Source organism: Antennarius striatus, chromosome 18 (genome assembly GCF_040054535.1).
Source record: "Antennarius striatus isolate MH-2024 chromosome 18, ASM4005453v1, whole genome shotgun sequence".
NCBI lineage: Eukaryota > Metazoa > Chordata > Actinopteri > Lophiiformes > Antennariidae > Antennarius > Antennarius striatus.
In genome coordinates, this window is record NC_090793.1 from 3,714,436 (window position 1) to 3,728,134 (window position 13,699).

Sequence of the window (13,699 nt, forward strand, 5' to 3'; positions counted from 1 at the left end):
GCAGGTTTTTGTCACCGAGACCCGGAACAAATCTAGATTATTATTTTTTTAAATCTCCAACGCCTTTCTCTGCCTAAGCAGCGCTTTCAAAGAGGATTTGGCTCCTGGATGATAAAAAAAAACAACAACAAAAAAAAACAAAAACGACGTGAATAAATTCATCTGTCACGGTTCATTATGAACACTCGGGATAATTACTCCAATTAATGGTGTTTTGTATAATTAATGGTTTGGACAGAGCGATAAGTGGATGTTAATGGATAACACTGGTGTTCGAATGCAGCTCGTTAAAATCCATCGTCCCCTTGTGCTTCTTGTGCGTCACCGCATCCACCGACGGGGCCCGCACGTCCAGACGTCCTTGGCTGTGACGCAGCCTCCCCCTCCGCTGAATCAGCGCGTCACGCTCCTCTGTTCCGTCCCGCAGGTAGCGACCTCTCACCATGCAGCACTACGGGGTGAACGGCTACTCCTTGCACGCCATGAATTCCCTGAGCGCCATGTACAACCTGCACCAGCAGGCCGCGCAACAGGCGCAGCACGCTCCCGACTACCGGCCCTCCGTGCACGCGCTCACGCTGGCAGAGAGACTCGCTGGTAATGAGTGCGCGTCCACACACACACACACACGCAAACACACACACACACACCGATGTAATCCCACATTAAATTAAACTTCCGGTGTCTTTCCTTTCCTTTCCAACGGCTGCGCATTTCAAGACATCATCCTGGAGGCGCGCTACGGCTCTCAGCACCGCAAGCAGCGCCGCAGCCGCACGGCCTTCACCGCACAGCAGCTGGAAGCCCTGGAGAAGACCTTCCAGAAGACTCACTACCCGGATGTGGTGATGAGGGAGCGGCTGGCCATGTGCACCAACCTGCCCGAGGCCCGCGTTCAGGTGCGCAGCGCGTTCACAGGACTGGGGGGCCGTGGGACGTCCGGTGATGTTTATACATGTGTATAAATTATCATTTTAGTGCAGGCTTTTCACTACAGTGTTGACGTGTACTAAAAAAAAAAGATGATTTTTAGAAGGTTGTAAAAAAAATAATAATGAAAGAATAAACACATTTTAATCCTGAGTTAATATAAATCAACATATTTACACAGTTTGGTTTTAATGGTTGTGGAGTATTATCAATACAAATACCTTTACCCCCTCCTCGCAACAGAAATTATAAACGTTAATTCAATAAATATAAAACAAATACAGTGGAAATTAAAATAATAAATAAATAAAACAGCAACCCATATACTAACTGTAAATTGTGTGTATTTTATTGAAGTGATTTAATCAGAATTTAATCAATTTCTGTAGCTTTTCATTTCCAGTCAGTCCCTGGATGCTCTCTGAATTAAATTATTAATTTTCTGTGTGTTTTGTGTTTTCACACTGGTTTAATGTACTCGACTTTATTTAGACATTTTCTTTTCTCTCTTCTTCATCAGGTTTGGTTCAAAAACCGCCGAGCCAAGTTCCGTAAGAAGCAGCGCAGCCTCCAGAAGGAGCAGCTTCAGAAGCAGAAGGAGGCGTCTGGAGAAGGAGGCAGCGAAAAGGAGGACGCACCGCCCTCCACAACCATCCTCCCCGACACCCAGCTCCCTCCTTCCTCCTCCTCCTCCTCCTCCTCTTCCTCTCTGGAGACGGAGGGTCCGGTGGTCCGTCCTGTGGCGCTGGACATGGAGCTGAATGTCACCTCGGCGGAACACTCTGGGAGCGAATCGGCGACGGAGGACAATGCCACGGACAAGGAGGATGAGAGTAAATGTCAAAGAGAGGAGATGAAGTGCGAGCGAGCCGTGACTCCAGGGGGGGACGTCTCCCCAGCCTGCAAACGGCTCAGTCCTAAACCAGGTAAGAACATCGGACGCATGATTTTTCTATATTTGATCCCAACGCCTCATCTCAAACCAACGTTTCCCGTCTTCCTGTCCAGACTCCCCCCTGGTCTCCCCGTCCGTGACCCCCTCCTCCTCCAGCAGCGGCCTGGCCGGCAGCGGCCCCCTCTCCCAGAGCCACTCTTACTCCTCCTCCCCCCTCAGCCTGTTCCGCCTGCAGGAGCAGTTCCGCCAGCACATGGCCGCCACCAACAACCTGGTGCACTACCCGACCTTCGACCTCACCGCCCCGTCTTCGCTCCCTTACCTGGGGATGAACGTCAACATGCCCCCCGCCCCGCTGGGCTCTCTGCCCTGCCAGTCGTACTACCAGTCCCTGTCCCATCACGCCCAGCAGGTGTGGAACAGCCCCCTCCTGCAGGCGTCGGCGGCCGGGGGCCTCGCCAGCCACAACAACAAGACCACCAGCATCGAGAACCTGCGTCTGAGGGCCAAGCAGCACGCCGCGTCGCTGGGACTCGACACCATGTCCAACTGAAAGTCAAAGCGTGTGGAGGACATAAACATCATCCCATCCTGTGTGACGGTGATAGATCTTTAGGAAACATTTACTCACCTCTTCTCCAGCAGACGGGCGCAGGACATGCAGAAGTATCCCAAAATAACACCATCAAGGACCTGAAGAACTCCACAGCTTGTTTTTAGGACAAACCCCAGCGTGTTCGACTCCTCTAAAGCCTCTTTTTGTTGCTCAAGGTCTATAAAAGTAGAACCACAGGAAGAGAAAACCCACAATTTAAAGGACATTGCTTGACGGATCAAGTAGATGTCGGAGGAACCTTCTCAAAATCTGAACTATTTATAAAGAAAAATCGGCAAACAATGTACACAGTGGACGACAAATGCACTCAGTTTAAAAAGACAATGCAAATAATGTTTACAAGGATAATGTGAATAAATGAGGCACTTTTTGGTGGAATTACAGTAAGCTTGTTGGCCCCGGGAGGAAAAAAAAAATTTGCTTGTACAGCAGAGAGGCCATTTGTGTCACAGGATCATTGACATTTCAATTAAGGAGCGCTGTTATGTACGTATAGCATGTAAAACATAACAGCACATAAATAAAAATAAACTTCAAACCATGTTGTCCTCAACAGCATAATTAAAAAGTGACTAATTTACCAGTTTGAACGGCCACCGACGTGCCGCTCTGTGCGAAGGTTGGTTTGATAATTAGAAAATGATTTCAGTGACTAAATTCTCAGGGCTTTTAATTACATTTTGCCCCGGGCTGTGGGAGCTGGGGGCAAATGCAATTATGAACATGAATACCATTTAAGACTGCCCTCATAAATTCAAGACGCCTGTGCTCTAAAATGCTCAGACGCAGCAAAACGATTGACAACACCTGAATTCCAAACTGATCGATTTCCATCAGATGCTCAATAAATCGGTAAATAAACAAACAGATAAATAAATAAATAAATACATCTGGATTTTTGGACAAACGTCTTGACAAAATATTTTATTCTCGCCTTAATATTCTTTTGAGGAAACATGCAGCTTTTTAGTGAACGTCAAGCTGACTGCTATATAGCACTTGATGAAGGGGGGGGATTAAATGCATCACTGATATTTTCTGTTAATGTGTCTTCATATGAAAAAAAAAAAGCACATTATTTTAGTATGTAAAATACAAAAAAAAGTCTATTAATGTTTACTGGTAAGGTAATTGTAAAGTTCCTATTATGTTGTATAACTGATGATGGATTCTCTTCCAAATAAAGTTCCTTTAGCTGTCAGATTGTAAGGTTGTATTTTGCTGAGGTCAGCAGCGCCCCCCCCCCTTGTCTAACCCACCCCCCTCCTCTCTTGGTTGCCTGTGTAATGGACATTTGGGTTCTGTTGTTGCAATGATTCTAATATCTCTGTCGAACTACTCGGTCTAGTAGTAGATAGATTTATACTGGTGGTGGTGGTGGTGGTGGGGGGGGGTTGGGGAGGTGGTGGTGGGGGGGTGAGAGGATTGTTTAGCGCTGTTGTTTCCGTTCCTCCCTAACAATGTAGATTTGAACTAGTGTTGTTGTAAATTAATCACAAATAAAAACATTGCTTGGAGATCTTTATAAGAAAGACGTCTCTATCTGTGCTGAATGTTTTATACTGTATTGGGGGTCGTTATGGCAACGCATTGACAAAGGTAGATTAAAAGCTGCAATAAAAAATTATTCAACAAATTGGATTCAAAAAGATGTAAGAAGATGTAGGATTTGGGATCTTGGTTAATCTGCATTTAAGTGATCATGCAAATTATTAACAAATTAAAGGAATTTTGATGTTTAATTGATAAATCGACTATCTCAATGTGAGGGATAAAAAAAAAACTCATATAGGAGGAAAAGGAAGTGGCAAGGTGAAAAAAAAAAGTCTCAAACAATGCAGGGAGATGAGGAAGGTCAAATTAAGATAAGGTAATGTATGAGAATTTACACAGGAGATGGAGCACGGGAGGAAAAAAAAAAAAAAAGAGCCAGAAAAAGAAAAATGTAATCTGAAAAATAAAAAAAAGGCACACGGAGACGTGAGCAATCCCCACGGAATAAGCAGCCCATTATCCTGAAGAATGATGGCCCGGGGCGGTGATTATGCTGCTATTATATCTTTAACAGCATGGTTTGTCAAAACGCACAGACCCCCACCCAACCCTGCCCTAACACACACACACACACACACACACACACACACACACACACACACACACACACACACACACACACACACACACACACACACACACACACACATACATGCACATGCAGGGCAATGGGGCATCTCTACCTCCTCCAAAAATGCACCCTTGTACTTCCCACGGTTAACTTTACATGTGTTGTGAAGGGCGTCACCCCCACTGTGTGATCCTCCTTTGCTGTATTATTTTACATTTAACACACGTTCCTAATCGGCGTGTGTGTGTGTGTGTGTGTGTGTGTGTGTGTGTGTGTGTGTGTGTGTGTGTAAACAACAAACACACCTCAGCCACAGCTCTGGGCGCTTTCTCTCTGACCATTATGGATGACCGACATCCAAAAATCGGATGTAGGAGTATAATGATCTCAGATTAACGGCGTTAATGTGGGTGTAACGCCTCACCCTAACCTTGTTGTATTTTATTACACCACATACATGTGTGTGTGAGTGTGTGTGTGGTTGTCCTCAGCCAAGGACATCCTGACTGTGTGACTGATATGATTGTAGTGTGGATATGCAGCAGCAGTAAATGTCCTTGTTATCCAGAGTAGGAATGTGTCCAGGTACATGGCAGGATTTCCTCCCATGGGGGGCATCGAGTCCAGAGAACATAACACATTATTCTAGCATCACGTGTTCTCTTTTATTAACACACACAAACATACACACACATGGAAACACACACACACCCCAGGGGGGTTGAACAGGGATTGCGAGATTGTACTGCTGCAGGGTCAAGTGTAGTGAGCCCTTGATGCTGGATCAGGTGCTTCCATCTCCAACACTCAGGGCTGTGTATTCACAGCCACACACACACACACACACACACACACGTATGTCCTGCATCTTCTTCCCTTTAAGCAAGCAGTGACACGAGTGTATTCATGTCTGAAATCACAGGATAAATGATGGCAGCCATGTGGAGGTAGGAACTTCAACACACAGGTTTTATTTGCCTTGACATCTTAAAAACAGACATTTGTGCATTTTAGTCCCTTTTTTCTTTGTATTGTAAAGCAGAGCTGCAGAAAAAAATTGTCATTTCACACATTTTGCAATGACAACACTAAACCTGTTTGAAGCCCCTGTATAGTTGACCGCCGACCCCCCCACCAGTCACTTTCTTGTGGCTTAGATGCAAGACGACAGTTAAAGCTGTTAGACAATAAAATTAGTGCAGAGAAACATAATGTCTGACTGATTTGACTGAATGCATTTTATTTTGACGGGGGCAAGCAAGGGAATGATGGGGCCTCTCTGCTTGCCCCCCCCCCCCCCCCCACGGTCCAGCATCACTGCTATAAAAAGTCAAGTCTGCAATAGAAATAAAAGCTTTAAACATCTAGAATCAAGTGAGGTTTGTGTCAGACTCACACGGGCCAATCGGTTTGCAGCATTTAACTGTCTGAAAGACACACACACACACACACACACACACACACACACACACACACACACACACACACACACTCACACACACCACTGAGCAAGCCCCCCACACAAAAATCACAGTGTACCATTCAATCAGCGCTTTTTCCCCCTCCGTCCCCTCCATGGTTCTCTTAAAGGTTTTAACCATGGCGAGAATGAAAAGTGCCAGCGTCAGAAAGCTCGGCCCATTCAGGAGGTGACAGGGTCTGCCAGAATATGATCCTAATCCTGTTTCCAGCATTCTTTTAGCGCACTGGCATTGCCATTTCACTGCATATTCTCTGAGCTGTCAGGCCCAGGGAAATCCCTCTAATAGTGCAGCGGCCAGATACACATCAAAGCCCCGCTGGAAGCCACCAGAGAGAACTTAGGAAGCTCCAGTGTGATCAGGCTTACAGGTACAGTCACACATGCAAATATACTTAAATACAAAAACCTCGCTTAAAAACACACAATAGAAATTGAATCATTCGTGACATTTAAGAAATGTTTCCACACTCCTTCATGCGTCTGATAAATGATGCTGCGACAGACGGGAGCGATACCTGCGCAGACAACAGGTGGTTAAACGCTGTGTCCTGGGCCACCCTCCTTTAGTTCCACTTCATCTTCCATTTCCTTCTTGTTCTTTTTTTTTTTTTTTTTAACTGAAACACTCTGACTGCCATCTCACCCCTCCCTGGGTAATCTTCTTAAGAGAGAAAGAACCCCCACCCATTCTCTTCTCTTCTTAATCTGGCTGCGGCCGGTTGTGTTTCTAATGCGGGCGTCTCTGCACCGCTCTGGACGGCTCTCAGCCTGTTCAGGCAGCACCGGGTCCAGTGGAGACGCTTAGATCACAGACTGAGTGTACAGGAACCGTCTGCTGTAGCTGTGAGGCAGAAAAAATATAAATATCTCATATAAGGTCTTCAAGAATTAAAAAAATTAAGACTTGGATGTATGTGTGTGTGTGTCTGTGTCACTTTATACACGCTGCAGGAAAATATATGATTTTTCTTATAATATAAAACATCTGATTTTCACCTCCAGAATGGAAAACATTACTTTAGGAACAACCTAACCCCCCCCCCCCCATGTGTAACATGACTCAACATAAAGGCCCTTAAATGTTCACCTCCACATCGTCACAGACCCAAGTCTCAAATTTTTGTGGTTGACCCCAAAATGAAGATCAGTCCATTTAGCTCCTTCAGAACTTTAATACAGACATTATTCACTTGTTTTTTTGCATGATAGGAGAACATCAAACCAGAGTGACATTACATTTACAAGACAAGCACAGTTGTGGAGTTAAAGCCATAAGATTCATCTTTCTAATACAAAGCATGTCTCCCTAACACAGGCTTACACACAGGGACACAAAATGCACAATGGTTCATTGGCTAATTCAATAATAAAGCAGACGACCAGTGGAGTATAGAGACGGGCAGAATAGAGAGTAACTCATCGCTAACAGTCCGCCGTCTCCTGAGTGTTAAAACATGTAAATTTATGTAAGAGCCCATAGGAAACACATATTTACAATACGTTTAGGTAATCACAAGATGTGCGGAGAGGCACTCAAAGGCCCTGGAGATGAAAGCAGTCAATACAAAAATAGTTTTTATGTGTCATTAATTCCCTCTGCATTTCCAGATACATCCCCCTTTTACCGCAGTAATACAGTAATCACTCACAATCGCACAGAAAATTATCTGCACTCATCTGTGGAATAAAAAGGCGGCGGGGTAAAAAAAAAAAAAAAAGGGGGTGAGACGTCCCCATTTTAGCTCTCTGCTGCCTCTTTAATGTTCATCTGGGAGCCGCATGGCTGCGGTCCATCCCTGCTACCGAGATGGGGGAGTCAGCTCCTGCTCCTGGAGCAGCTTAATGACGGCTGGGCGTGGGATGGTGGACTCGTTAGACACAGACACTCACATACCTTTTTCACGCTACATTGCCTGGCCAGGACAACATTAAGGGTCATCGGCAGTGTGATGGAAAAAAGAAAGAAAGAGAGCGGCACCTCTCTGCTCACATTAGCTTATGATAAGAGGAAACATTTCACCTCTTGAGTTATGTCAATGCAAAACAATCCCGGTGATAATAATAAAAGTTGCCCAGAGTCAGATGTGGGAAGCCAAATGGTCAAATAAGTCATTACCTGCCTGTTCATTATGGCCTCCTAACGCAAACTCACATACGGCTTTATTAACAAAGCCATCAAACCTGATGGATAACCATAGAACAAGTCAAATCAATTTTCAGCAGAGAGTTAGAGAGCAGGCCATTCTGATGGAAATGTGTGTTTTAGTAATATGATATTATACCTTATATATATTCATATCTATGCATCTGACATAAGGTAGACGGACAAGCATCCTGGAGGATGTCCTCGGTGACACCAGCGGGCATTTAGTATACAGGAGGCATCAGCATCTAGCAACGCTCGCCCCCTACAGGCCAGAAGTAAAACTACAATAACAGAGATTGCAGGATTGGATCTACTGTATAGTTTAAACCCCGTTTTGTCAAATCAGTCAATTTTAACTGACTTTAAAAAAATAAAATACAATTATGGTTTATACTGAGCTAAATAAAGAAACATGTTGTTCACTTTTATCACACTGCATGTCTTTCTGCACATTCTCTGTTATGCCTTGATGAAAAATGAATCACTGACGACAGATGAGTCTGATGCTGCAGAGTCCAGAAGATCACTTTGTGAGTGCAAAAAATATTCATACTGTTTAGTCAATCTGCAATCTTACGGGTTAATCCATCCACCAATCATCCACCAATTTATGTTAGCCTCCTTAGCTTGCACATGTAGATGGGACCAAAGTTAGCAGCTAAGTGCGGGACGACCATCACACCCAGGTCAAGGTCAGGAGCGAAGTGGAAGGTCTTCCTGAAAAGGTGTGTGAGGGGGTTCAAGTTGACAACCTGAATCAAAATAGGGAGAAGATTGGTAGCAGGGGAAGGAAAAACTCATATTATTTGTTGTAATTACCGTGATTTATAAGCCACAGGCATCGAGGTGTTGTAACGTGAGATATTCACACAGAAAAGTGGTAAAAAGGAAGTTCATTAAACACTTTAATTACAGCTTTTCTCGAACAGCGCCTGTAACATGGCAGTAAAACACTGCTGTCGTGTCCAACATCTCAATAACATTTCATTAATGTTAAGCTTACGGGCATCAACTTTTTCAAATTTTGATTGCATTTGACTGAAAAGCTGCATCACATGGCTTTCTTTTTGTTTTTTTTAATCACAAGTGTTGTGCATGATGTGCAGAATATCTGTTCAAAATAAAATCAAACTACGGTAGCCTCCTCTGTCTGTCTTTCTCGCACTTGTGTGAAAAAAAGCAACAGCTTATAGCCCAGAAAATACGGTCGGTTCTCATGTTCAAAAAACTGTTGTGTCTCAGACAATCTAATACCAGATAACTTTATCACTGAATCTCGTTTATACAGTTTAGTACCTGAAGAGTGATGTTGTGGTTCTCTTGAGCCACGCTGATAGCCTCTTTCACCACATTCTGGTTCTGGATTTCAGAAAGAGTGCAGGTGGAGTAAACTATCTCCCCACCTGGATTAGCTGCTCGGATTCCTGCTCTGTAGGATGGAAAGAGGGTTTGTTTACTTCAGATAAAACAATGGAAACTAATCACACAAACTGTACGACCCAAATACACATATATATCTTTATAATTACACCAAAACTTACAGCAGCAGATCCAGCTGTAGCCGTGGCAGCCTTTGTCTTTCCCCAGACCTGTTCTTTCTGAATATATTGTTGTCGTTCTCTGTGACCGAATGTCTGTCTGTGGTGCAGGGGACGTCAACTAGGACCTGATAGAGGAAAGGAGGTGAACACACGGGTTGTATTAGTATACATATAATTCACTCAGGCAGTGATAATCTCAAAATTCTGCTCCTTGAAAAGATAAGCATGATCATGTGACACTGACTTACCCTATCATAAGTATTCCTCTCAATTTCCCCCCATTCGGTGCCATCATAAGAGGTGATCTGCAGTTTCTCCTCATTCAAATACATCTTAGGAACGTAGCTGTGGAGGGTTCTTCTCAGCCGGAGTGTTCGAGACACTGAGGAATCATTGGCGCACAAAAAACCTTCGGCAGGTATGCAAACAATGGAGGGTTCATTACAACTGGACTGAGTGGAAAAAAAAGACAGAAGAGTGCAGTCGTCTCACCTATACACTGAGTCTGAAGTAAAGCCAAGGTTTTTCCTCCTGGAGCCGCACACAGGTCGAGCACACTGTGACCGTCTCGAACATCAAGCACGAGGCAAGGCAGCAACGATGCAGCGTCCATCAAGTAATAACCCAACAACCCAAATCCATCTGGTCTTTGGAGGAACAAGCACATCAATCCAGACGTGTACTTTTAGTAGATAACTGTAAGATAACGTCTTCTACAAAGTTCAACCAGTTCAACTTACAAAGCTATATTTAAACAAAAAATGTAAACCAAATAAATAAAATATATCATCTTCCAAATAAACAGGCAATAATGTTAAAAATGTTTTATGAGCAGCCAACTCTTGAAGTAAATATCTTGACCCACAGTTAATGTTACAGAATGCTTTTGATAAATAACTAACAAATAAGCTCACCTAGCCGGCTTGAATCTTGTGATGTCACCTCTTGGAAACACTAAGCACCTCATCTGAGAAGTAAGTTGTAGAGGAGCGGGCGGTTGACCTTCACTGTCAGATTTCTTCATCGACCCACAGCTGGATTTCTCATCAGCTACGACCTCAGATGGCTCAGCTGCACAAATCATTTCTAAATGCATACAAATAAATGCATAAAAATTGAGAGTTTAAATTACATGTCAATTTCTTAGTTATATAGAACTTCTCAAAAGTTACACAAATTACATAATTACAGTATGTGGAAATCATACTGTATATTCATTCTTTCAAACATGATCAGCAACTGTTTGTTACACAATAACCATAAGCCATACTTCAGTTTACCAACTAACTACACAATAGTTACAAAGCATCTGATTAACTATGATTTTATCTTAAGCTATGAATAACTAATCACCTTTGAAAATCTTTTTCTATAGTTAAACAATAAATCAGTGATAGCAGGTTCACTGGACTTTCACACGTACCCTCTGTATTGGCATCAATGATGAAATCTCTGCATCCTTGAGCTTCAAGGTTGTCGAAAACAGGATCTTGGCAGAAATTATTGAAAAGTGCTCCATATTTCTTCTCTGACAACAAGGCAACTCGAATTGACGGCCACAGCTGCCCCAGCTGGAGGCCATAGGTGTTATCAAAGTAACGCAGGGCCAGAGTGGTGGAGGGGTACTTAGGTCGTGTGGCAGCCTGTAAGAAACACAGGGGAATCCAAACATTGATTATACTCTTTTACTTGCATTCTGTGTGACATGTTCAGTCGGTTTGAGAAAACCTGATCATAAAATGGTATAGTTTTAAATGCAAATAAAATAAAATGGCAAAGAATTTCTTACACTGCATGAAAGAAGAAACATAAATCTAGAGTATGTTTAATACAGTATTGCACAATTTAATACACGTGGTCTGCAAGGAATTAAATCATTGTCAATAAAGCTTATGTAACCTGACTTAACCATTTTCCTTTCATGAGACTAAATTCTTACATATTATTCTCCAGTCGAAATGAACTCTCTTTTATGAATATCTAACTTCATCTGTGATGCTATATTGCCAGATCGTTTGGGACGTCAAGATGTTTCACACCTTTATGGTGGTTTATAGACGAATATATTTAAAACGTACCCATTTTTCTTTCACTCGGTTTCTTCTCGGCGTTAAACATCTTAAATCCTTCACTTTTCTCAGCAGCAGCCTGGTGTCACACAGCAGCGCCATGTTGTGGTCCGTCACACAGTTTGGTCCGTCGACGTTTCGACAGTCAGAAAAAAGTTCCGCACGCACTGGCTGAGTAGGCGGTTCTTCTAAGAAAAATGGCGCAGGTGATTGGACATGCCGTCATTACGAAATAGTTTTAACCAATGGAAAACCTCATCCGGTTTGTCTTCTCGTAACTTCCTGCGTGTGACCGACCTCACGTCCTCAGCGAAGTCATAGAACTTGTGTCCTCCACCGGGGACTATTCGTGAATTCTAGAACCGTAATCATGGGTTTCGAAAGGAAAATGTTGGCATACGGAGACCCCGATGATGAGGTACTGAAAAACATTGGTATTTGTTTCTTAATCTTATTTTGTGTAATTGATCAAGTTACCGAATATGGCGCTGTTGCTCTGCGCTGTTTACCGAGTAACACTCGAGTTTGGTTCCTTGGGTTTCAAAACGTAGAAATGTGGCACAACAGTGTGATGTTTTTAAACCAAAGCTGCACTTTCACCCCAACACTTGTCATTCTGATCAAAACTAATCAATTGCCAATTGTCACTCATAAGGAGGAAGATCCCCCTGCTGAGGAGGAAGAGGAAGAGGAGGAGGAGGAGGAAGAGATGGTGGTAAGTTTGCTCTTGTTATTCTTGATAAAACTACTCTCCATCTCTGTAGTTTTGAGTCTTGCGGTCAATTTTCTTAAGGATTGGAGAAATATTTTTTCCAACCTGAAGATTTGGGTTTAGATCACAGGTTCAGTCAGTCAGTTGTGTTGCTGGCATCAGCTGTGCCATCAAACAGATTTACTATTAAAAATGAGTGGTTTAATGGTTTCGATGATGCACCACATTCACTAATTTCCTACATTTGACTTGTGTCCTTATCAGGACCCACTTGAAACAATACGAGCTGCATGTGAGGAGTCTGAACACTGTGCGCACACCAAGGAGCGTCTAGAGACCTGCGAAGCCCGGGTCAATTCCAGATCAAACACTACTGAGGAGTGCACAGAAGAACTGTTTGACTTCCTACATGCACGGGATCATTGTGTAAGTGTGCACTGGTGACAAAAAGGGTGAAATGCATTTTATCCATAAGCACCTTTTCAGTACCTTAATCTACATCAGGAGTTTTTAAAAAAGTGCATTTGTCTGAAGATGCTAAGTGTTCTCCTTTGATTTTACAGGTAGCACACAAGCTGTTCCACAAGGTGAAATAACACGCCTGACCAGTTCCTGCCCTTGACAAATGTAATATTTACTCAACTGTTATAAGATAATGTGGACATTTCTGATGTAGTCTCCCTTTATTCTGATGTAAGTTAATTTTCATGGCTTCTGTATAAAGGGAATGTGCGTCAACAGTCAGAAGCAGTATGTAAAACACGAGTTGCTGCTTGTACTGTGTGTATCATGGTTGTTTGCAAGTTTTTTTGAAGAGAAATGCATCGGACTATCTCACACTGATCAGTATATGCAAAAATAACAGCCCTCAGGTTCATTGATTTATCATCCACTGTAAAAATAAAAATATTCTTTGGTTTCCAGTTTGCTTGAGTTGTGTCGTTGATTGAATTTTAATGTGATTTTTGCACTCAAGTCAGGACTTATTTGAGAAAGAAATGGCGTCAGAAATGGCACAGAAGTAGTTCCTGCACAAGCATAGTACTGCATGAGTACACAAAATACACATTACACAAAAACACTGCATTGACTACAGCTACTGTGTGTGGAAAAAACCTGCAACTCAATGCTTGTGTAGAATCTATATTTTTCCAATAAAATGCACTTTGGGGAGAAAAACAT

The 13,699-nt window shown here is 43.0% G+C and overlaps 3 protein-coding genes across 3 annotated transcripts; 2 read left to right on the forward strand and 1 right to left on the reverse strand.

The window, feature by feature from the left end:
• The first annotated feature begins 443 nt into the window (after positions 1-443).
• dmbx1a (diencephalon/mesencephalon homeobox 1a) lies at positions 444-2,378 on the forward strand. Its single transcript, XM_068341492.1, has 4 exons — positions 444-597; positions 721-899; positions 1,451-1,856; positions 1,939-2,378. Exons 1-4 carry the CDS (start codon positions 444-446, stop codon positions 2,376-2,378), a joined length of 1,179 nt encoding a protein of 392 aa, XP_068197593.1.
• Positions 2,379-7,244: 4,866 nt separating this feature from the next.
• Positions 7,245-11,919, reverse strand: nsun4 (NOP2/Sun RNA methyltransferase 4). The gene is made up of 8 exons (XM_068341022.1): positions 11,815-11,919; positions 11,160-11,379; positions 10,651-10,822; positions 10,229-10,383; positions 9,985-10,145; positions 9,737-9,861; positions 9,492-9,624; positions 7,245-8,947 (listed from the first exon to the last, which is right to left on the reverse strand). The coding sequence occupies exons 1-8, from the start codon at positions 11,905-11,907 to the stop codon at positions 8,804-8,806; spliced, it is 1,203 nt and encodes a 400-aa protein (XP_068197123.1). The 5' UTR covers positions 11,908-11,919; the 3' UTR covers positions 7,245-8,803.
• A 160-nt stretch (positions 11,920-12,079) lies between these two features.
• LOC137612510 (cytochrome b-c1 complex subunit 6, mitochondrial-like) lies at positions 12,080-13,440 on the forward strand. Its single transcript, XM_068341056.1, has 4 exons — positions 12,080-12,223; positions 12,461-12,520; positions 12,782-12,943; positions 13,081-13,440. The coding sequence occupies exons 1-4, from the start codon at positions 12,176-12,178 to the stop codon at positions 13,111-13,113; spliced, it is 303 nt and encodes a 100-aa protein (XP_068197157.1). The 5' UTR covers positions 12,080-12,175; the 3' UTR covers positions 13,114-13,440.
• Positions 13,441-13,699: the final 259 nt, after the last annotated feature.

Bases quoted from the DNA above. Each gene is read 5' to 3' on its own strand.
- dmbx1a (XM_068341492.1), top strand. From the start codon at position 444: ATGCAGCACTACGGGGTGAACGGCTACTCCTTGCACGCCATGAATTCC. The intron at 598-720 runs GTAATGAGTGCG...GCGCATTTCAAG, and splicing joins GCTGGCAGAGAGACTCGCTG to ACATCATCCTGGAGGCGCGC. The intron at 1,857-1,938 runs GTAAGAACATCG...CTTCCTGTCCAG, and splicing joins ACGGCTCAGTCCTAAACCAG to ACTCCCCCCTGGTCTCCCCG.
- nsun4 (XM_068341022.1), bottom strand. From the start codon at position 11,907: ATGGCGCTGCTGTGTGACACCAGGCTGCTGCTGAGAAAAGTGAAGGAT. The intron at 10,823-11,159 runs GTACGTGTGAAA...GTATGCATTTAG, and splicing joins CATTGATGCCAATACAGAGG to AAATGATTTGTGCAGCTGAG. The intron at 10,146-10,228 runs GTGAGACGACTG...TACCTGCCGAAG, and splicing joins ACTTCAGACTCAGTGTATAG to GTTTTTTGTGCGCCAATGAT.
- LOC137612510 (XM_068341056.1), top strand. From the start codon at position 12,176: ATGGGTTTCGAAAGGAAAATGTTGGCATACGGAGACCCCGATGATGAG. The intron at 12,224-12,460 runs GTACTGAAAAAC...GTCACTCATAAG, and splicing joins ACGGAGACCCCGATGATGAG to GAGGAAGATCCCCCTGCTGA. The intron at 12,521-12,781 runs GTAAGTTTGCTC...TGTCCTTATCAG, and splicing joins AGGAGGAGGAAGAGATGGTG to GACCCACTTGAAACAATACG.